Source organism: Moschus berezovskii, chromosome 3 (genome assembly GCF_049115385.1).
Source record: "Moschus berezovskii isolate FMDL1 chromosome 3, NW_MosBer_1.0, whole genome shotgun sequence".
NCBI classification, from domain to species: Eukaryota; Metazoa; Chordata; class Mammalia; order Artiodactyla; family Moschidae; genus Moschus; species Moschus berezovskii.
In genome coordinates this window covers 95,066,021-95,090,854 of record NC_142462.1, presented here as the reverse complement: position 1 = coordinate 95,090,854, position 24,834 = coordinate 95,066,021, and the positions used below count along the sequence as shown (strand labels likewise).

General features: G+C 37.4%; 1 protein-coding gene across 1 annotated transcript in view; it reads left to right on the top strand.

Moving 5' to 3' along the window:
- TSPAN12 (tetraspanin 12) overlaps nucleotides 1-24,834 on the top strand; it is a 68,553-nt gene that overhangs the window by 30,425 nt on the left and 13,294 nt on the right. Inside the window, exons 6-8 of the mRNA XM_055421168.2 lie at nucleotides 9,596-9,670; nucleotides 13,959-14,066; nucleotides 18,474-18,617. Of these exons, the coding sequence (XP_055277143.1) occupies nucleotides 9,596-9,670; nucleotides 13,959-14,066; nucleotides 18,474-18,617 (327 nt within the window). The remainder of the gene's footprint in view (nucleotides 1-9,595; nucleotides 9,671-13,958; nucleotides 14,067-18,473; nucleotides 18,618-24,834) is intronic.

The window sequence follows — 24,834 nt, the reverse complement described above, 5'->3', positions numbered from 1 at the left end:
CTTTAGCTGACCTGGCTTACAAAGCAACAGAAACTATACATGTGGTGACCCATCTAGCGTGACCAGTTGCTTTATTGTCTCACCCTTAATGGTTTACCTGTCACGATATATACATCACTGACCCTGAGAACCCATAGCCCTTGGCTGAGTCCCTCTGATCCTGGCATAACACATTTCTCTGTCTCATAGTTTGAACTGCGTGTGAAGCGAACACCTACTAATATGAACTTCACTAGCATCTCTGATAGAGAAACTAGCTCAACAATTACCAGTGTCAATGAGATGGAAAGGAGGGCAAATTAAGATACATTATTACAAAAAGTTTTCTATATTTGTACTCAAATGTAAGCATGCACAAAGGACTACAGCTTACCAATCACTTTCTTACTTTAGCTCACTTTTCTGCATGGGCTCAAGAATGACAAGACTTTATTTCTTCAAAAACTTGTGTATGGTTCTAGCTTTTTTTCAACTAGATTGAACTCGTCTCATTTATGACTCTTTAAAGAAAGGAAATTTAATGTTGCCTTTTTTTGGAAATTTTTGTAATACATGAAGCATAGTGAGTAATTGGCCTTCAGAAAGTACCAAGCCTATGTCTGCTATGACATCGTTTTGAGACTTGGCTAAAACAAAGGCTTTGTATAGGGATGTGTTCTAAGCATAAGTGCTCTTGGACTGTTAGTAGTTTCATCTGGGTGGATTCTTAACAGAATGTCGGCCGTTCCATTATCTTGTACAAATATTTAGCAGTGGAATTCTCTTATTTACTAACTATAAGTAATATAATATTTTTAAACCTCCAATCACTGGGAAAGGAAAAATAAACAACTGACACAGAGATACTTAACACTGAAAGCTTGCAGAGTTTAGCATTTGACAGGGTAGAGACTGGAGTTTATCATTTATCATTTAGTGAATTCAGGCTTTCATCAAACTTTTTGTTTATTAAAAGTGTTGGTTACGTAGTATGTAAGTAGGAGTCAAAAGGCACCATGTTTTTAAAATATTCAAATGTCTGGTCAAGTATGTTATATTTTGAAATAGTTTTTATTTTCAGAGAGGTGAGTCTCAGGTTGTATTTATTTTCCAAGATAAGCAAATCTGACTTTGGTGGTTTTAAATTGTGTTGAATGTTACTTAAGAAAAAAACCTGAGTCTTTACTTATAAATTAAGAGACTAGCAGCTTAAAGTAACTTTTACAATGTTTATAATTTTTACTTTTCGCTCAGTGAAACATATCCTCACTGTGGAGGTTCTGTGATATGTAGTTGATTATCTGCTTGCTGGCACAGAAAAACTTAGGAGAAAGACATACAGTTTTGCTTTAATGTAAAAATTCTTTTCCAGGAAAACAGTTTGGAGAATAACTATTTTGTCTATTTATGGTAGGGCTTCCCAGGTGTCACTAGTGGTAAAGAATCCGCCTGCCAGTGCTGGAGATGCAAGAGACACAGTTTCACTTCCTGGGTGGGGAAGATTTTCTGGAGTAGGACATGGTATTCTTACTGAGTAGGCTCCAGTATTCTTGACTGGAAAATTCTGTGGAAACAAGAGCCTGGTGGGCTGCAGTCTATGGGGTTGCAAAGAGACAGACATGACTGAGTGCACACAAACACACACACACACATGCACACACTATTTATGGTACATTGGATACAGGATTCTTTGTTTCCTTTAGATAGTATATATCTGAGTCCTCTGTTCATAAAACTGGATAGGATGAGGCCAAGTTTTATATTAATAGAACATATTTCTTATAAAAAGGCTCTTCATAATTGAACATGTCTTTTCCTATATTTCTCAACTGCTTGTAAAGTTTAATATCCTCAATAAATATTAGCACTCAATACATTGATTGGCTTTGTTAAGGCAGATTTCTTTCTTGTTTTCATTATATTGGTAGAAGTTAGAAATGAAAAAATTTAAATGAATCTGTTTTCTTCAAAGTAAAAAGTATTTGAAATATTTTATATAAAAGCTTAAGTAATGCTTATTTCATTTATTAGTGTTTTTATGAAAGTTCATTGAAAGAACTGTTAAGCACTCATTGGCCATATGGCACTGTATTTCATTATAAAAACTGCAAAATATGAATAAGAACAAAAATTAATTTTACTCTTAATTTAAAAAAAGCTGATCTGACTGACTTAATGTAAGTTCAAAACATGAAAAGAGGAGGTGGAATTTTTGATGTAACTTGTCCAGGAACTTGACATAGCAGTTAAGGCAGCATTTATGCCTTTAACTAGGCATTACTAGGTGGAGGGAAAAAGGAATATTTTTGCTATCCTTAAAATTTTGATATTATTCTTAGTCTTTTTTTCCCTACTGGAAAAGTTCAAAGATGAGAATAAGGTGTTTTAGTTCAAAGACAAGAAAACTTTTGTAAATACCCATGGGAACATGTATGTATGTATGTTCAGTAGTTGGGATCTATAGGTGATGGGTTGTAAGGTATTGTTAGCATCACCATCAACATGCCTGATAGAACATGTACTGTTTGGCAACCACTATGGTATGTGCTTTACACGTATCAGCTCAGTAAATTCTCTCAACTGTACTCTAAGGTTCCCATCGTTGTTATCTCCTTTTTGTGCATGGGGACGCAGAAACACAGAAAAGTTAAGTGATGTGCCCACCTAATAAGTGGTCGAGTTGGTGTCTGAATTCAGGATGCTTGGCTGCAGGAACTGTGCTGTTAGCATTCTGTTGTCTCTCAGTGAATCTAGTTCCATTCTCTCTTTCAAAGATACAGCTAATTATATTGTTTGCAGTATTTATTGAAGAATAACATACATATATCCTTGGCATAATAAACACACATACATTTGTATATATACATATATATATATAAGAATACTTGATTTTTACATACTTTTATATACTTTTAATTTTATATATTTACAGTACTTGATTATATGTACAAACATAGATGTTTCTTAAGCAAATAAACTAAATCCAAGCCTCTCTCATGGAACAAAATTGCCCCTGACATAAAGTTCTAAGCTTCAAACTTTTGTAACTAAAAAAAATTCTCCAAATTAGAAAATAATCCAGCTCACACTGATTTAAATAGACTGTATGTGTGGTCTTAATAAGCAGTATCACAGGAGAGACTCAAATTTCCAGATAGGGTCTAGTGAAAGGGACGTCTGGGAGGTTGTAAATCACATTTGTGTGCATGCATGCTAACTCATTTCAGTAGTGTCCAACTCTTTGTGACACTGGACCGTAGCCTGCCTGGCCCCTCTGTCCATGGAATTTCATAGGCAAGCATACTGGAGTGGGCTGCCATGCCCTCCTTCAGGGGATCTTCCCGACCCAGGGATGGAACCTGCACCTCTTATGTCTCCTGCATTGGCAGATGGGTTCTTTACCACTAGTACCACTTGGGAAGCCCAAATCACATTTAAATATACACCTTTTGTATTTTGAATAGCATCCCTATTTTCAGTTAGTGAAGGTACATTTAGCAAAAGGTGTTTCATCACCTGAGCATAAGTTTCTCTCATTCACCCCCTTTACTCCCAATAACCATGAAGTATAATTGAGCTACTTAAAATTTTCAACCTTTTTGAATAAACTTTTCTGTATAAAATATATAAAATCCTCCAGCTACCAGTCTTTTTATCTTGATTGCCAAGTTGTTAGAGGCAGGGTTATTGTTTAATTTTATTTTTACTTTTATCAGAGTGCTTCATACACAAAATGTAAATTTAATTCTAAAACGCTTCTTATGAAAAATAGTAATCCTCCACCTTTATCATTTTACACTCCAAAGAAAGAAGCAGCCACTTTCAGTTTTTGTTTTAGCAGATTCCCTTGAAATTTTCGTCCATGTCTTTACATCACATCTTAATGTAACTCTTCTCATTCTTCTAGTTTTAAGGTCTATCCATTGACATCTATGGAATAGGAGGAACTGGTATCCTTTCCTGCCCTCAGCAAACCCCATCCCCCACCACGCATACTTCCTGTCTTGCCTCAATACAGATATATCATTTTAGTTAAAACAGTGTTTACATGATCATGACTATGTAAATGTTATTCACAGTTGGGCAAGGTAAATTACTGGGTTTACCTTTTCTTTCTGGAATAATACTTTGGATTTTGGGGGGAATTAATAACTCTCTTTGTTTTTCATGTATTAATATTTCTGTCTAAATTAACTCTAAACTTCCTCTGGTGTATGTTTTCTCCTTGTATATTCAAATGTTTGGGGTGTTCTGTCAATGATTATCTTTAAAGCAATCTCAGTGTGTCCTAGATCCAGTCTAGACTGTTGCCGTCATGGGATATCCCTTGACCATCATTGAGATTTCCTTTGCCTCGGTTTTGTTTTAGGTCCCTAGTTTCCTGGAATCCAAGTCATTGCCCTACTCTGTTTAGTCTCTCATTTTAGGGAGCATTCCTTCCAGTAGTTTCCTGAATAAACATACATAGGAAATACATTTTTTAAAAAACTACCTGCCTAAAAGTTGGCTTTATATACCCTTTTTTCTTTTAAAAGAAAAAAATTTTTTTTGTTGGAGTATAGTTGATTTACAATGTTGTGTTAGTTTCAGATGTACAACAAAGTGTGATTCAGTTATGCGTATACATATATTCATTCTTTTTTAGATTCTTTTCTCATATTGGTTATCACAGAATATTGAGTAGAGTTCCCTGTGCAGTAGATCCTTGTTGGTTATCTATGTATATGTGTATAAATCTCAAGCTCCTGATTTATCCTTCCTCCACATGTTTTCCCTTTGGTAACTGTAAGTTTGTTTTTGATATTTGTAAGTCTGTTTTTGTTTAGTAAATGAATTCATTTGTATCATTTTTAAAAATTAGATTCCACATATGAATGAAAACATATATGTCTTTCTCTTTCCGACTTAATTCACTTAGTACAGTCTCCATGTCCGTCCATGTTGCTATCCTTACGTGCTAATTCTGATGGCTATAGAATTATAGGTTGGAAATAATTTTTCCCTCTGAATTTTGAAGACATTTTTCTGCTGCCTCGAACTTCCAATATTTTATTGAGAAGTTCAATGCTGTTTTGGTTTTGAACCTTTGTGGGAAAGGTATTTAAATTTGAACTCTTCTGTTTCTAGTATTCTCCTTTATCCTCGACTATACCTAGTGTCCCCAGTTTTGAGACTCTGTTTCACTGTTATTCTATTCACAGAATAACACCCCATCCCTTAACTTCTGTACTGGTAGAGGTGGGTAGTCACTCAGCTACATAGTAGAGAAGGGGGCCAGAGGGCTCTAATTTCTTCCTAAACAATTTTTCAACACATCATCCTTTTTTTAGCTCTGCCTTCGTCCACTTCCACAAGTGGATGCCCATACCAGGGCTGCCAGTACCTGAGCATCTGGGGGGCTCTGTATATGAATCAGGTTATTCCCAGCTTTCTCCACTGCTGATTAAGCATTCAGCTTTGGGGAACTGCTGAGAAACTTGCTATTCATCTATCTGCTTTGTACCTTCCAAAATATACTTGCTATTGTTTTCTTTTCCTTTATCTCTGGGTTTAGGTCTTTTAAAAATATCCCTTTACTGTTGTTTAGGGAAGTTTCAAGAGGGAAAAGGGATAAAGGCATGTATTTAACCTACTTTCTTTAGGGGGAAATTCTGGGAAGTGGGGGAAGTGTCAGGGAACCAGCTTATTTTTATAAATAAATATTTGTTTAAGGAAAGACCTCCTTGAGATTTCACTCTCTTGTCTGTACACATATAATAAGATGAAATAATCTTTAATAAGGGAAATGAATCCCCTTTATTTCTCTCGGAGGATGTGTTTATTTACAAGTCATGAAGGGTTAAATAGGAAGGCAGGATTCCATGCCTTTACCGTCCTCCTCAAATATATCCAGGGACAAAGGGACTAGTAAACTCTGCCATTCTTGCCCTTCTGTGGCCAACCTTTGTTTAAAATAACAGAAGAATTGATTTCAGTATTTTGAAAAAAGAAGTCGAGTTCCCCACCCTCCACACCCTTCCTTCTTTAGTTTCCTAATAAAGATGTTTTGAAAAATACCAGCTATATTCTCAGTGGACAGGGATTTTTGCTAAAGATTTCACCAAATAACTTGGGGGATTAGCTGTTCTCTAGTGGAAGTGGCTGGTTGTCTTTAGGATGAAATGAGCAGTTTTACTTGCTGTCATCCTCCAATCATAGTTACATCTATTAAAGAAATATTCATGGAGGATGTGTTCTGTGCCAGGCAGTGTGTTAAGTATTTAAAACATAATGGTACTTCTTGTACTCCTGGAGTTTATTTTCTAATAGATACCAAGATATGGTTAATAATAGCTACCCTTTAGGTAATGATTCCTATGGGACAGTTCTTTACTTGGCCAAATCCATAGTGCAGCACTGAAAGGTAATTTTAATATTCTCATTTTGCAGATGAGGAAATTGAGGCTTAGTGGTTTGCCCAACGTTAACCAACTGGTATGTAAAGGAGTCAGAATCTGAAGCCAGTCTATTTTATCTCAAAGCTCATGTTCTTACATTTGTATAGTTGAAAAAAGTCAACAAAGCAATTTCACCTACAGTGTTTTACCTAATCTTCTATTATCTAACCCAGTCGAGGACGCTCATTTTTTAACTGAAAGGTAGTTAGTCTCAGCTTCAGAGATTTAGTGAAAAAAATCATTAATTGCATAATTTTGAAGGTGTGTCTTATTATTAGCTTGCTTTACTTGATGCAGTTTTTTCATGAATATATGTTTAGGGATAAAACTTATTCATAGAACACAATTTTAGCTTGCAGTAGAACTTAGCTCTTTTAAGAAAGTCATATCAAATCATTTTTAAAGCAAATAGTTTGCTAATACAAATAATTGTATTCTAAGTCCCTTGTATAAATACACTTTCTCAGACTTTATTTGTTTAAAATATCCAGTTGATAGAAGCTCAGGAAAGATGAGGAGAGTCTGCATATGGTTCCTTTTCTTTAACTATGTAAATTGTCTTAAATGTTTAAAGGCGTATTGAACTATCATAGGATAATCCTCCAAAAAGACATGTAGTAAAACCCAGAGAGGCAATATTTAGAACAGAAATGTGTAAGCAGAAGTCAAGGGGAGTCAGATGTTCACAAGAAACTCAGAGCTTAAATTAGCCAGAGAAATTCAAGGAAATCTGAAATTTTTTTTTTTTTCCAGTTAGTAAGCTGATCATTATTCCCACCGACATTTGTTAAATACCTGCTGTGTGACAGGTGCTCCTTAGGCACTGAGGATAAAATAATGTTTATGAACAAGATCCCTGCCAGCCAGAACGGATGGCCTGGCAGGTTAGTGAGCACAGCAACTTGTGGGTGAGGCAGCCAACTGTTTAAAAGCTGAAGCTGCTGAGCGCTGATGAACAGGAGCTCTGCTATACAAGGGGGAGGAGAAACATAAAATGATAAAGAACAAGAGATGAAATACTGGAAAACAATGATGAGGAAGAAACTGCAGCATACTGCAGGGAATTAACGGCAAATCCAGGAGGAAAGGACAAGTTCACACGGGATTGTATTTCAAAAACTACTTCAGAAAAGCATTTGTATAAGGCTTTACAAACTCAAAATTTAAAATTTTCCAAACCACTTTCCCATGTGTCAAGTCAGATCATAACACTGAAGAAGACTTTCTTTTTATCTTCATCAGACAGATGAGCAGACTAAACTCAGGGCAGTTTAATGATTTTCCAGAGATCAGAGTGTTTCAGAGCTGAGTTTGAACTGCTATCGGTTGACTCCAAATTCAAAGCTTTTCCCACCGTTCTAGGACAGCATTTGTGGAGGAAGAGGGGAAGAGTTGCTCTGCAAATGCGATTGTGTGCTTAGTCACTTAGTCGTGTCCAGCTCTTTGTGACACCATGGACTGTAGTTCTCCAGGCTCCTCTGTCCATGGGGATTTTCCAGGCAAAAATAATGGAGTGGATTGCCATGCCCTGCTCCAGGGGATCCTCTGGACCCAGGGATTGAACCCAGGTTTCCCACATCACAGGCAGATTCTTTACTGTCTGAGCCACCAAGGAAGCAAATGTGATTGGTACAGATCATCTCAGCACACCATGTGTGTGAGGGAGAGTAAGAGCTTGAGAGATACATGTTGACATCATTAGGAGAGATCCACTAATGTTCCAATAATGTTGAGGACAACAGACGGTTTTGTAGTGAAATGTGGTACATATGTACACTTCCTACCATAACAAAGCTCAGCGGGAGCTGTTGCTGAATTCTTTGCTGGTTTTGTTCTGTGTAAACTATGGATTAACACCAGGTTTTATAAATGCTGCTCTTAGATCCAGCCCTGAAACTAAAAGTGACTGAGTGATTCTCTTTGTAGTGATGAATATGAGGATGATTTTATCTCATCCTAACCCTAACCAGAAGTCAGTTTTGGACAAAACTTAGGTTGGAGATCTGAGAAAGCAAAAGTATATCATAGTGTAATTTTTTTTTTTCTGGAGTCTCACATTCTCCTAGGGTCTTATCAAAGATAAGAACATTTACCTAGCATATAGTTATTGAACATTTGTTGTTTTTCTTTTTTTAATATAAAGTACAGATATGGTATTGTTCATGTCTAGACATTTCTTAAATATTAAGGTGAATTTGGAGAAAAACTGACTTGGAATACTGTGTTCACGAATTTTCTTCTAATTACTTTAAAGCTAAAATCTTCAAAGTAATACAGTACTTGGAAATGAGATCTGAGTAGACTGAAACTGACCAGAAATACTACATAGGCTGAAAATAAAAGGGCTTATAAAATGGAATCTCTTTAAGAAAATATTACTTTATCTTTTGTATAGCAATGGTCCCCAGCCTTTTTGGCACCACAGAGACAAATTTTCCATGACAGGCCTGGCTTCTCTGGTTGCAGAGCACAAACTCTAGGCGCACAAGCTTCTGTAGTTGCAGCATGTGGGTTCAGTAGTTGTGGCTCGCAGGCTTTGGAGCTTGAACTCAGTAGTTGGGGCACACGGGCTTAGGTGCTCCATGGCATGTGGACTCTTCCCAGACCAGGGATTGAACCCATGACTCCTGCAGTGGCAGGTGGATCCTTATCCACTGTGCGACTAGGAAAGTCCAGTGGAGTTGTTTTAATTCTGCTGGAATTAGTGAACTTTCAGAAAGCCCATTCTTTCTCACCCTTTTACTGTTTACTTCTGTAAAGTGACCTGCATGACTGGAGAAGTGCAAGGAACAGCACATTGAACACGCTGCAGTGGTCTAGGTCTCTAAAATTTATTATGGAAGTTCTTGAGCAAGTCATACCGTATACTTTTGTCATTAATTTCTTCATATGTAAAATAAGGTAGTGTTATCTGTTGAGAGAATTAATTATAAAATCATTTGATAAATGGAGCACTATCCAGATGACCCACTTGGGTAAGTATTGAATGTTGTCTGCCGATGCCTCAAAATTTGCTGAAATTTTCCCCATCTGCTCCCAAGGGAGGGAGCTTCTTGAATATGTGCCTCTGCTTTCTTATTCTTTGGGTGAACAACACTGAATAATACTTAGCTTGTCTCTGATGACCGTATTTTACTTTGATTCTATCCTAACGGCATTCATTTTCTGTTCTCCTACAGTATTTTGGAAGTTTACTTGTCATTTTCTGTGTAGAACTGGCTTGTGGTGTTTGGACATATGAACAAGAAATAATGGTGAGTTCAAAATGGAATATAACCACAATCTGAAACAGTATTCGTTCAGCCATTTAAATCAGATACTCTGGAGTTGTTAGGCGCATGATTATTAATTTGAATGTTTATGCTTTCTGTCACAATGCATACTCCCAATACATCTAAAATGTAATGTTTTCTCTCCTGTCTCTACATCACAGTTCCAAAGTGTAATTTGTAATATTTCATTTCTTCTACTCTAATACATGTCTTTAATTCCATAGATTGCTTAGACATGGATATAATAAACCAAAAATAATATACATTCTCGAATAATTTTATGAACTTCTGAGTGAATAATAGGAAATGTTCACATTTGCAACAGGCCTTGAGAAATCTTGAAAAGCTACTTGAAAACCTTATAAGATGCTCACTTCAGCTGTAGGCTGATGTCTAGGAAACACGCCCTTCTGTTTACAGCAAGCTGAAGTGTCTTCTTCCAAATTAAGAAGTGTGTGTTAGAATGAATGAGAATGAGAGTTTCTTAACCTTAAGGTTTTACCAGCCATGTTTGGTTTACCACTCACACCTTTGCTCCACTGGTCATTATTACTTCTTTAATGTTTGCTCACTCCATTGGTAAAAATTGATTATCAGTGAGGTTGAACACCTTTGCATGTCTGTGAAGGCTGGCTACTCTGAGCCTCATAGAAGAATTCTATTTCAGGAAGTTGATTTTTATTTTCAACATGTAGCCTTTGGGTCGTGTACAGCAGGAGTCCATCAGAGTGATTCTTTAAAATGCACAGTATAAGTCTCTAGGCCAGACTTGCTAAATTGGAATAGAGGGAAAGGCCAGGGCTGGGTATTTGTATTTGTGGCAAGTTCTCTAGATGAGTCTTCAACATTTCAAAACTTAAGAGTGCTCTTTTTTTTTTTAAATAAAGAAGATTTGTTTGTTTGTTTGATTTTTTACTATGTATTTATTTGTCTGAGTGACATATGAGATCTCAGTTCCTTGACCAGGGATCAAACCCTTACCCACTGCAGTGGAAGCGTGGAGTCTTAACCTCTAGATCATCAGGGAAGCCCCTAAGAGCTCTTGAGAAGAGGAGATTCTTTTTACACCTGTTTCTGAGAGGCATTTTGGGAGCTGTGTAAGAAAATTGAAGACATTTCTGGTACTGATGCAGTTTTTAAAGATTCTATGTTGAATCTGCTACTGTACTGTGACTCTGTTTTAATACTAAGTGATAATTACAGCCTAGTGGCTACTCTACATAATTCAGCTTACATGTAGACTACCCTTTGGCACTGCCACATCTCTGAACCCCTCTGAAAATACTCATGCTTTCAGTATGTGATAAATCTCAGGAATAAGAGGGAATTTTTGGTTATTTTCTTCTCTGTTAAAAATTGAAAAGTCAGGGCAGGTTCTAGCTAGTTTAATATAAAGTTAAGCACTATCTTCAAAACAAAATGTCCCTTTAAAATGAAAACGCTCTTGCTGTCTTTGAGAATCATATTCTTCACACTATCCCTAGAAACTTGGTTTGTTAAGGAAGTGAAGTGGTAATTGGGTCCAGGGACTCAGTTTTGGTGTCATTAATTGTTTCTGATTTCAAAAAACACATGGATCTCCTTAACATTCAAGAATAGATAGTAAATTTTATGATTCTCATAAATTATACAGTAATTATATAGTAAATTGGTGCTGGGAAAGATTGAAGGCAGGAGGAGAAGGGGAAGGCAGGAGGAGAAGGGGAAGACAGAGGATGAGATGGTTGGATGGCATCACCAACGCTATGGACATGAGTTTGAGCAAACTCCAGAAGCTGGTGATGGACAGGGAAGCCTGGTGTGCTGCAGTCCATGGGCTTGCAAAAAGTTGACACGACTGAGTGACTGAACTTAACTATATAATTCTCGATGGCCTCATCTCAACTTTTGTGTTCTTTTTTTTGGTAATTAAAAGATTTTCAAAGAGAGTTTACTTTCTAATGGATTTTAAAAATGGTTTGTATAGTGTGTATGTCATATTAATATTTGATTAATTTCCTAAGTTTGAAATGAATTAATTTAAGTGTTTGAAAGGAAATCTTTGGACTCTAATGTAATTCTAAGGAACTTGAGGAGACAGAAAGGAGTGTATGTGTTTCAGGTACTTTCTTCTATTCTCCGAAGGGGTGATCGGCAAGTATTTTCTTAGTATCACAGTGGTTCTACATGGGTGTACAGTGCTGTGCCAGATGAAGCATACATCACTGTTTTGCTTGTGTAAATCTCCTCCCCCTCCATTAAGTCACCAGGATAAAATAAGGACTGTTTAAAAGAGAAATGTGGAAAGTAGTCCTTTAGGAAAAAAGTTTGTCAGAATTTTTTTTATTGCTTTTGCACTAATAGCAGTGTGAATGAAAAGTGCCATTAAGGTTTATTAGCTGCCAAATTTTGCAGAACCCAGCCTTTACATAGAATGGGCTTTGTGCTCTTAGCTGTTCCATGCAAGAAGCCAATATACATGTGTGTTTTCCTTCATGGCCAGATCACTGTATTTTGTGCCAGAACCTCAATGACCTCCTCTGTTTCCTGCTATATTTAGTCTCAGATGGGTTGTGGTCACAAGAGGGAAATGACTTATATTTATTTTGGAAAATAAATTAAAAATAAGACTGTTCTAATAACCAGAGATCTAATAACCAAAAAGATCCTGATGCTGGGAAAGATTGAGAGCAGGAGGAGAAGGGGGCAATAGAGGATGAGATGGTTGGATGGCATCATCGACACAATGAACATGAGTTTGAGCAAAATCTGGGAGGTGATGAAGGACAGGGAAGCCTGGCATGGTGCAATCCATGGGGTTGCAAAGAGTCAGACACAACTTAGTGACTGAACAACAGCAATAACCAAATCAAGATATTTGGCGTCAGACAGCCTCTTTCCCCATTATTTCTGTTTTTTATACATATTCACCTTCCATTCATCATTCCTTCTCTAGATAAAATCTGTCAATAATATTAACTGCTTCAGATTATACTTTTCTAGAGAATTTATTTCACTTCCATTTATGTTCAAAGGATATGAGATAATAAGAATTTATAGGAAGTAGCTTGAAGTTTGGTTAAGTTCTCTGAACTTTGTTGAAACCATATGAACACAAAGTATACCCAATCAGCTCATTATTTAGGGAACAAAGTTGTGTGCCTAGATGTTGGGGTGTTTTCTTTTGTATTGTGCATTTCCAAGTAATAAAAATGAAAATTAACAAAGGAACAAAATGAAGATTTTTTGTGGCCAGGAATTTTTAAACTACTGTTGATATTACTATTGTTAAAAATAAGATTTCAAAAAGATATGAATCTTGAATTAGTGTCAAATTTGCTTGACTAAGCCCAGTTCATATTGCCCCATAGATCAGATGTGGATGTCTGTCTAGTCTCCTAAGGGTTACTTTAATACCACAGGTGTGGAGAGACTAGGATTTGTGTGACCCTATTTCTCTCGTGGCACTGTAGATAAATCTATACAAACCCTTCCAAAAAGGCTGAAGAGGAGGGAATACCTTCCAATTCATTCTATGTAGCTAGCATTATCATGATGCCAAAAACTAGACAAAGAGATTAAAAGAAAACTATAGATTAATGTCTCTCATGACAGTTGTAAAAATTCAAAACAATGTTTTAATAAATCAAATTCCAGCTATAAGAAAATCACAGCATGATATGCTGAAACTAGATTTCTTGCCAGCTGTTGTGTTGTGTACCTGAAGCTCTGTTGTGATTCAACTCTGTTAATTGCCTTTAAAATCCAATTCTTTAAAATGTATTTACAAGGTTATTCTAGAATGAGGCTTGGCTTGAGCCGAACTCTTTCTCTTCTTAATTCTTCTCTGTTTATTTTAGTATCATAATCTGTAGTCACTTCAAAGAACAATTTCATAGCATTATATACTCAAATCAAAGGGCATTTTTCAGCAGGGATCATTTGTTATTAGGAGCTCTTCAGGTGTATCTATAGAACACATAGCTTATTTGTTTGTGATTTTCTTAAACTTGATTTTGGCATTAAATGATTTCACATTATTTTGCTTAGTATGAAGTACCTCCTCATTTAGCACATGTAGAGATTATTCACTAAGTATTTAACAACCCTGAGTTAATTTAAACTACAAATATAAATTTAAGATAGTATTTGACAATTGAAGTATATTCCAAGTAATATATGTGGATGAGTCTATGAGTGATTGTGTTTGTGAATATGTAAACATATACGTGTCTGAATGTGGCTGTTTGAATGTTACAGTTGTTGATATTTTGTTTCTTTTAATTTCTAGGTTCCAGTTCAGTGGTCAGACATGGTCACTTTGAAAGCCAGAATGACAAATTATGGCTTACCGAGATACCGGTGGCTTACTCATGCTTGGAATTTTTTTCAGAGAGAGGTAAGTGCTACATTTTCTAAGGTAGAGGTTATGGAATAAATGGCACGTTTTCATGAGTGTGCAGAGCTTTGGCTTTGGTCATTTTCTCTGTGCTGAACAGTTAAGCCCATGATTTAGTTACCACTGGTGTAGTTCTTTATCAGGAAATACTTGAAGTAGCTCTATGCTCTGCTTTTCTTCCCATATACATCATTTCCCCTTCATTTCACATGGTTCACATATATTTTAGAGTTTTTTAAAGCTCTTTTGCTAAACTACTGTAAAGTTTCCTTTTTTAATGAGAATTCCTTGATAATTACCCAAGCTCTATTTGAATGGATCATTTTTCATGATTTTTAGAGCTCTCTATAATTTAAACACCATTAAGAAATTTAAAATAATGGGTCTCATTGGGGAATTAGGACTCAGTATATAATTAAAAACATAGCTTTTTAGAAAGAAAGACCTTCCTTCAAATTCGAGCTCTGTTGCTTACTATATTACATTAACTTCTGTAATTTTCTTAACTTCTTTAAGCCTCGGTCTCCTCATCTGCAAAATGATGATAGTAAAAGCACCTGTCTCTTCTGGGTGTTGAGAAAATTAAATGGGATCCTGAGTTTGATCTCATTTAGCTTATGGTTGTTAACAACAACATTACAAAGTTAGATGCTTTTAGATTTTTGTACTTACCTTGCATATAGCACCTCATCCCATTATCTTCTCAAAGAAGGACTATATTTAGATGCTTAAAATATGGTTACTTTAACCATTGATTCAAGCAAAGTTCTTCTCCCAAGCAGTTTCCTTGTGATTGGAGTGAGATTCTCAGGTGACCAAGTATATCTCTTTCTGTTCATGTCATTTAACCCTGCGCTCTGAGTGTTTGAGGATCAGCGTCTTGCACAATAGATGTCCTGCTCTCTGCTCAGTCAGTCTGTCTTGGATACGGGCAGAGGTTCAAGTCCAGGGTAAACTCCAAATCTGGCTTTGTGTTACAGTTGTTGAGATGGTGAAAATTATCATTGCAGCACAGATTTCCTGTTTATTTAAATGCTTCCTGACTTTGTTTGTTTACGTTTCATCTGTACTAAAAGCACTGTGAAGGGAAAATAAATGAAGCATGTGGGGAATTTATAGTAAGCTGTGTTCAGCTACTGCCTTGAATGGGAGCTTCCCAGAGCTCTTTATTTTCTGAGATTTGTGATGTAGACCATGATATTCCAAGTCAAAATATAAAGTGAGGTTTTTTGGGTTTTTTTCCTAATGGTACAAAGAGGGATCCAACTTAGGTAGACTGTGTTGGAGAAGACTCCTGAGAGTCCCTTGGACTGCAAGGAGATCCAACCAGTCCATTCTAAAGGAGATCAGTCCTGGGTGTTCATTGGAAGGACTGATGCTAAAGCTGAAACTGCAATACTTTGGCCACCTCATGCGACGAGTTGACTTACTGGAAAAGACTCTGATGCTGGGAGGGATTGGGGGCAGGAGGAGAAGGGGACGACAGAGAATGAGATGGCTGGATTGCATCACTGGCTCAATGGACATGAGTTTGAGTGAACTCCGGGAGTTGGTGATGGACAGGGAGGCCTGGCATGCTGTGATTCATGGGGTTGCAAAGAGTTGGACACGACTGAGCGACTGAACTGAACTGATAGCACTGCAAATGATAGCACACCTGTTTTTATATTTGTTGTATAGTAAGTTCTCTCCTCCATCTCGTAGGCCTATTTCACCCAAAAGGAGGTGGGGAAGACCTCTGGGCCTCCTGGAAGAGTTTCTGAAAGGCCCTTGTATTAATTCTCTAGAGCTGCATCCGTAACAAAGTACCACAGACTGGGTGGCTTAAACATCAGAAATTTATGGTCTCACAATTCTGGAGGCTGGAAGTCTGAGATCAAGGCATCAGCAGGATTGCTTTTTTTTCTGAGACCTCTGTCCTGGGCTTGTAGATGGCCAAAGTCATCTTCTCCCTGTGGCTTCTTTTGTGTCATCTTCCCTCTGTTTTTAAATTTCTCCTTCTTTTAAAGACATCAGTCATATGGGATTCCCTGGAGAAGGAAATGGCATCCCACTCCAGTATTCTTGCCTGAAGAATCCCATGGACAGAGGAGCCTGGTGGGCTACAGTCCATGGAGTTACAAAGAGTCAGATACATCTGAGCAACTAAACAGCAGCATATGGGACTAGGGCCCACCCTTATGACCTTAGATTAATTAAATTACTTCTGTAAAGATTTTTCTTCCCAAATATGGTCACATTCTGGAGGTTAGAACCTCACCCCATGAATTTTGCTGATAGGGTTGGGAGGACACAGTTCAGCTGATAACACTCTTCTCCTAAAATAAATTGTAGAGCTGAAAGCAACCTTGTCGGGCAGCAGTTTTCCTGAGTTTTCATTCAGTGTGGTTTAGGCATGCATCTCACTTTAGTGGACACTCACTTGAGCCCTAGTGATGTTTATTCAATACTTTTTAAAAAATTGATTCTAAAAATGTATTTTTTTTTCTTTAACATAGAGGTGGGAATATAGGCTTGGGAATGAATAGGCTCCATCACTCACTGATTGGTGATCTTGGTAACTTACTTGACCTGTTCGTCAGAGCCTGTGGTTCTGCTTATGTGAAATGGTGGTGGGATTTTCCATTTTGACAACATGTTAGAGAGTGATTCCATCTCACAATGTGACTCTACAGGAGGCAGAAATAGTCTAAGGAGATGTTGTCCATAGTCCTGTATGGCTTAAGAATGGGTTTGCGTCGTAAGGGAGTTTTCAGGAAGAATTTCAGTATCAATTCAGTATCTTCTATTGATGAAGAAAAACAATTATGTAAAAAGAAACAATATCTCAGTGACTTATTAAAATAAAAAAGTGTTTGGTCCAGAACATGAAATGCTTAAATTATTTGGAAAAGTCAGTTCTGTGCAGCCCCTCACTTTGTGACAAGGCCAGATAAATGGACTGTTCTGTTGTGGATGGAGTCAGAGTGTTCCCAGAACTGTCCTCCTGTCATCAACACAGAAAAACACACGCTGTTAGGAAATGAGAAGTTGGTTCCCTCTGCATGCAGGGATGTAAAAAGACTAACTTGGAAATGTAGTAGTTTATGATTTTGAGAAAGTAGTCATTTTTACTATGTGTATTTTTTTATGGATACTTAATGACAGGTGAAATATATGGTATTAAATTATGTTTGCCTTAATTCGTGATGTTTGTGGTATATTTGTATCTTTTAGACAAAAATATATAAAAGGAAAATACTAAAATTATTTCTCGAGTTTCTTGGAAAATTTAATATTACTCATAGCATCAGTGATTCATCATTTATAGTATTCAAGATGATTTTTTTTTCTCTTTCAAAATTAGATGTTTAAACAACTGAAAACATGTTAAATCATCTCTTGTTTCATTTCACAAAAGAAGTTCAGAGTTCTTTAAAGTTTATTTTAGATACATTTTTAAATGGTGGGTTGTGATATTTTATGATGCAGAGTTAATCCTGAACACAGATTGATCAATTGGCCTACATAATTTGCAAAGCCAACCACTCTTGGCAGAATTCTTCTCAGTGCCTGCGCATGCATAGTGCTTGTTTCTGACTGTATGGAGGGGTAATCCTCCTCTACCCAAGGGCAGAAAGTTTTCATAGTTAATTACTCTGAATCTAATCTAAATATGTCCTTAAGCAGTGTTTCTAAATCTTGGCCAGAGAAAGTTTTTAATACTTGGTGAAATGAGACTAAAAAAAAAAAGACCGTTTGTCTTAAACTGAACTTTATTCAAGCTAAAAGCACATCATTTTTTTCTGAGATTATGGTGATAGGATATAACAGTTTTTTTTCAAGATTCTCACTCAGTTGAATAAAAATTTGTTGGCCAAACCTATGTTTATATCTCAGAAATTTTTGGAAGTTTAGTGGTTAATGAACTCAAGTTGGGTAATATTTGTGATACGGGCTGTTGGCCAAAAATCTTTCTACAGAGATTGCAGAAACATTAAGTATAATATTTGAATTTGTGAAGCAGTTAAGTCGGTAACTAAGCAATATGCAAATAGATTGATCAACTATTCCCTAGTGGCTAGAGACTTAATGTTAAATGCAAGATTTCAGCTATTTGTTTTGTTAGTATGTGTATTAATACTATTTCTGTATGATCACTTGTAGAGGAGCTTACACTTGGGGAGTGATTCTCAGTCATGCCTGATCTGTTTTCATGCATTATGGGCATTATTGTTCATAATGGTTCCATTACGAAGTCCTCTCCTACATTTCTGTTGTCAACATAGAATGTGCACATATCATTAGGTGATGACAGAAGTGACTTTAGCTCTGGGTGCAAAAATTTAAGAAATCTAACATTTAATCTCCCAAAAGTTAAGAAAATATTTTTGTTGTTTCTGAGCCTGACCAGTCATTCTTTTGCAGTTCAAGTGCTGTGGAGTTGTCTATTTCACCGACTGGCTGGAAATGACAGAGATGGACTGGCCCCCGGATTCCTGTTGTGTTAGGGAATTCCCAGGATGTTCCAAACAGGCCCACCAGGAAGATCTCAGTGACCTCTATCAGGAGGTAAGGCCATGTGTCATTCACTTATCATGGAAGTAAAGATCCAACAACAGGCCAATGCAATTTTCCTCTTCTATCTAAAGAACTTGAAATATTTTTCCCTCTGAAATGTGAAGAAAGGGAACCAAGCTAAAAAATAAATATAAAAGTCTGAATACTGATCACATTTTAGCAAAGAAAATTGGGAAAGATTAGGTTTTAGAATTAATTGGAGTTTGAACTATATTATCTAGAACCAAGCTCCATTGTCACCTCCTTTTAAAATAGATATGCAGAGTGTGTGACTAACTCTGGATTTTCAGGAAGACAGGGTTTGGAATTCCTAGGCAGAATAGGTATTTAGGGCTTCTGTATATACTAAAACGTGAGGGGGTTGGGGGAGAGGAAGAAAACAAAACAAAACAAAATGACAAAACACACACACGCGTGCAAAATTGTGTGTTTCTCTCCACTCCCCAAAGAAAATGCTGTCCTCAAGTCTTCAGGTCCCCCTGCTGGTTAATGATCAGTGATGTTAGTTTTAGCTGGTTTAAAGACAGGTGCTCACTAGGATTCAAATTAGTTGTCAAGTGGCCAGGAAACTTTCATAGTTACGTTTTCTGGGAGAATTTATCACAATCATCAGTTATTCATTTGATAGCAGAAGCTTTCCTATTCCTTAATTTTTAATGGTGACTTTCAAACTTTGCTAGGGGAATCCTATTTTCAAATTAAAATCTAGAACTACATCATTCCGGTATAGTTGTGCCGTGATTAGTAAAGCTGTGCTGTGCTTAGTCACTCAATCATGTCTGACTCTTCGAGACCGCACGGACTGTAGCCCACCAGGCTTCTTGTCCATGGGGATTCTCCAGGCAAGAATACTAGAGTGGGCTTTCATGCCCTCCTCTAGGGGATGTTCCCAACCTAGGGATTGAACCCAGGTCTCCCACATTGCAGGTGGATTCTTTACCATCTGAGCCACCTGGGAAGCCCAAGGATACTGGAGTGGGTAGTCTATTTCTTCTCCAGGGGATCTTCCCGACCCAGGATAGAACCCAGGTCTCCTGCATTGCAGGTGGATTCTTTACCAGCCAACAGCTACATGTTCCTATTTCAATTAAAATTAAACCAAATAAAAATTGCATTTGCTCAGTTGCATTAGCCACATTTTAAGTGCTCCACAGCTACCTGGGACTAGTAGTTCCTATGTAGGACCACACAGATATAAACATCTTTACAAAAGGTTTTGTAGTCTTGATCTAGAATGGAGGCTCAAAATCAGATGGACAGGAAGCTGCTCTGGCTGATGGGCTGGGATCATTTCCCAGATACCTCACCAGTCAAGTATCTGGGTATCACAGATCATCTTAACATAAAAATAACAATTGACACCATTCATAATATGATATACACACACAACACATATCTGGTTTTCCCTGGAAATACTGTTATTGTTCCAAACATCTTTTAGGCCATCTGCTAAAGTCAGTTGTAAAGATACACAAAGAGAAAATCAGTTTTATTAATTTATAGTGTAAATTAACAAATTTGAAAAAGATGCTGGATTACCCACACAAGTGCTTCATCTCATACATATCTTAAAGATGAGTAACTTTTGGCTGTTAAAAAATTCATCTGAGAGGGCTAGGCTATGTCACATTTAAGATATCCAAAATAAAGTTCTTTGGGCTCTGAAGACATGCCACAGAGAGAAGTGCCAAATATTTTTAAGAGACTCAGAATTGTTTTAGTCTTCCTAAGGTAGGAAAGTACCACAGTGTGAGTTGCTTAAACAAAACGTATTTATTCACTCACAGTTCTAAAGGCTGTATGTCTGAGATGAAGGTGTCAGCAAGGTCGGTTCCTTCTGATGCCTGTGAGGAAACATCTGTTCTGTGCCTCTCCCTCAGTTTCTGGTGGTTTGCTGTCCATCACTGGCATTCCTTGGCTTGTAGAAGCATCACCCACGTCTCTGCCTTTATCTTTACATGGCAGCCTCCCTGTTTGCACTTGTCTTCAAGTTTCCCTTTTTCATAAGGACACCAGTCACATTGGACCAGGGGCCCATCCTTCTCAGCTATGACCTCATCTTAACTAACTCTATCTGCAGAGACTCTCTTTTCAAATAAGATCAAATTCTGAGGTTCTGGGGATTAGGGCCTTAACATATGAATTTGGAGGGGCCGAGAATTGTTGAAGCCGCTGAATAACTCAGGTTGTTTATTTTAAAGAATAATCAAAATACTTGTAGTCATGCCCCACACTACTGGGGAGTATTGTGTTTAGATGTTAGCATTTTAAGCATATTATGCTTAGTAGCATTTTGGCTTTGAATGAAAAGGAATATACAAGATATATTGAACAAAGAACTATTTGTTCAGTGTCTGTTGGGTTCCTCAGTGATATGCTACATCTTTTTTGGGGGGTGAAAGGTGAATATTGGTTGGTATCTGTAGTAGGGATGGTCACCTAATAAGTTCAATAGTTAAAGTCTTGTTGATTTCATAGTCTTGTTGTGCTAAATATTTCTAAGATAATAGTAAATGCAGACATAATTGTGGTTATTCAAAGACATTATAACTTACCACTAGGTTTTTTAAAAAGAAAGCGAAACAGATGATTACATACAGACATTTACTTATTGGAATGTGAGCCCCAGGAAGTGCTGCCTCCTGGGATAAAAAAAAATTGCAAAATAAAGTCCAAAACCAAAATCCATAAAAAGCCCCAGATGATTACAGAATAGATGTGAATGTAGACATATGAATTGAAACCTATCAGTGTTCCTAGTGTGAACTTAATCTAATCCATTTGTTAATTCTTAGGAGTAGGAAGTCAATATGGGAAATTATTGGGCTATGTATATAATAATTTCTACCTTCTTTGGTGATTAATACTAGTAACATGATTATAACCAATATTGATCCTTGAGAATGATGAAACATGGGTGAATTTTCCATATCTTCCCACAAAATCTGAATATGGACATTTTCACTTCAATTTTGTTACTTAGTTGAGAAGCAATTAATTAAATATTTAATGAAATTTTTGTTTTAAAAATGCAATTCACTTTTGCTGGTAGTATTTTACTGGTGCTTTACTTCAGGATGTCTATAATTGCTGTTACATGAATTTTAAGATTAAAAAGAGCCACACTATTGTGTATGGGCAAATTGATGATCCATATTATTTTAAAAGTTTTTTTCATATTTTCATCAAAGACGTTCAAAAGGAAGCTGACAATATAAGTTCTGAGATGCTCTATAGACAGACTTCCAGCAGAGATAGAGGTTCATTATATCAGAGTAATCTGCTTTTGTATTTTATAATTAATAACAGATGCTGATATTGATAATTATATAGAACATAATTATATGTATAGCTGACTTACAAAAGTGGATCACTTAGTAGCTTTATGGCACAAATACAATTAAATCCATCATTAACAATAAGAGTTAATTCCTCTCTGCCCTGGAGAACATGTTTTCTAATTGCAGTGTGCCCAGAGATCATCCACCTGAACTATGAGGGGTCTTAGGGCCTCTCACTTAGGGCCAAGTGAGGAACAGCTATTGGTATTCAGGAAATTTATTCTGAAATAGTAAGTACTAAAAAGAGATATTTTGATGTCTCCTAATATTTCAAAGTTCATCATTCCGAACAGGAAGTAGACTTATTCATTGTTGCTCCAAGGGCCAGAAGTTACAGGAAGGAAATTTTGAATCAATAGAAGGAAGACCTTGCTCATCAAAATCTGTCCAATTGTGATAAAGGTTCTCTTGTAAAACAGTGAGTGTCTCATCACTAAAAATATTAAAGTCAAGGTCAGATAACTATGTCATTGGTGGGTAGAATGGATTTTTAAATTATGAGTGAATCTGGACTAGATGAACTTCAAGGTCCCTTTTATCTTTCATATTCTGTAAGCTTAGAGATAAGGACTGACTTTCTTCCTGCAATCTTTCTTCAGCAGTCTGAAATCAAGGAAATAAATCATTCTGAACCATCTGGTGGCCTGCATGGTCCCTGACCCAATAATATTTTATGACATATTTGAAATCTGTGAAAAATGACAGAGTGGAAATAGAGCAGTAATCACACATTTTAAAAACATTTTTATCAGAGGTATTGTTTGGTTTCTCCTCAAATATCCGTAATGAGCTATCCACTTGTATAAAAGTATACATTCAAAAATTCACAGAGATATGATGGTCATATCTCTGACCATCAATTTGGTTTTGTCCCATTCGTTCATTCAAAAGTTTTACTTACTGGTTTCCAAGTGCCGTTGTGAATGCTGAAGATATAGTGGAGAATGTTGCAGACAAATAGTTCTCCTACAGTATAACTTATATTCTAGTTAGACATTTAACAAGAAAAAAATAGCAATAAAAGATCATTTCAAGTGGTGAAAAGCACTTTGAAGACTCTGAACAGGGCCATGTGCTAAAGAATGACTTTCTTGGTTAAAGTGAAGTGAAAGTCACTCAGTTGTGTCCAACTCTTTGTGACCCCATGGACTGCAGTGGAATGGGTAGCCTTTCCCTTCCAGGGTATCTCCCCAACTCAGGGATTGAACCCAGCTGCCTGCACTGCAGGCAGATTTTTTACAAGCTGAGCCACAGGGGAAGTCCAAGAATACTGGAGTAGGTAGCCTATCCCTTCTCCAGTGGATCTTCCCGACCCAGGAATTAAACCAGGGTCTCCTGCATTGCAGGTGGATTCTTTACCAACCAAAGTATCAGGGAAGCCCTATGAAGGAATTACTTAAGACAGGCTGTTTAGGAACAGGTTCTCTTAGGAGATGACATAGTTACAGTGTTTGCTATCTCAGATAGAAAATGAAGCAAAAACATCTCAAAAAAAAAATTGAAAAAGAATTTTTGTCCTCTGCATGCAACCTCAAGAAAAAGAAATGGATGTAAACAAGCTCACAACAGGCCCTACTTCAAAAGGACCAACTCAAATGTACAGCAAGAGGGAGAAAGAGTCAAGTAAAGTATACGTCCAAAGACACAATCCTTTGTTTTGTAGTTAGGAGAAAGACTACTGTTCAGAGATGGACTCCTTCTTCAGAAAAGTAGTTATTCACAGAGGTTATGTAAGGGCCAGACAGTGAGCTGGTTTCCATGAAGCTATGTGCCATTTAGACACTTTTTCTTTAGACCTTTTATCTTGACAAGTTCCCTGTGGTGTTGGGTTTGAATATCAAATATGCTTAATACTTTCCTTTATGGCAAATGATTTTGCCCTAAACCATTTCTTCCTCCTTAAATGGTTGTTTCTTTTCTGAGTGACAGAAAGCCTCTTTATATAAATTGAGAGACAGAGGAGGGCAGGGCTTCCCCGGTGGCTTAGCGGTTAAAGAATCTGCCTGCAATGCAGGAGATGCAGGACTCCTGGGTTCGATCCCTGGGTCGGAAAGATCCCCTGGAGGAGGAAATGGCAACCCACTCCAGTATTCTGGCCTGGAGAATCCCATGGACAGAAGAGTCTGGCTGGGTTACAGTTCATGGGGCTGCAGAGTCGGACACAACTAAGCGCAAGCCTGAGGGGTGTGGATATGAAGGGGATGTGTCTTTCTCTCTGAGTCCAGACTTGCAGGAAGAAGAACTGAGATGATGACGGTGTGTCTAGGTCTGCAGTCCTCTCAGAAAGTAAATGGTCATGCAGAGATGCTCCCCTAAGTTAAAGGTGGGGACAGCCATGGTGATCATGTGAGCTGGCTTGTTTTGAGGTTTTTCTCCCAGTTGTGTGTTAAGCTTTTGGTGAGCTGAGAGTCAGGAATTCAGCATCCCGGGATTGGAGGTCCTGGCCCCACCCATCTTCTTTGCACCCCGCTGTCCTTGAAAATGATATTCAATTTATAATCTACGTACATTTTTTGGGGGGAAGGGCAGTAATCTCAGCCCTCAACTCTTTTTGTTAAAACTCTTCTCCTGTCAACGTTTATGTTAGAATTAGAAAGGTGAGTCAGTACTGTGTGTCTGCTTTGACTCAGTTCGGTTCAGTTCAGTTCAGTCGCTCAGTCGTGTCCGGCTCTCCGCGACCCCATGAATCACAGCACGCCAGGCCTCCCTGTCCATCACCAACTCCCGGAGTTCACTCAAACTCATGTCCATTGAGCCAGTGATGCCATCCAGCCATCTCATTCTCGGTCGTCCCCTTCTCCTCCCGCCCCCAACCTTTCCCAGCATCAGAGTCTTTTCCAGTGAGTCAACTCGTCACATGAGGTGGA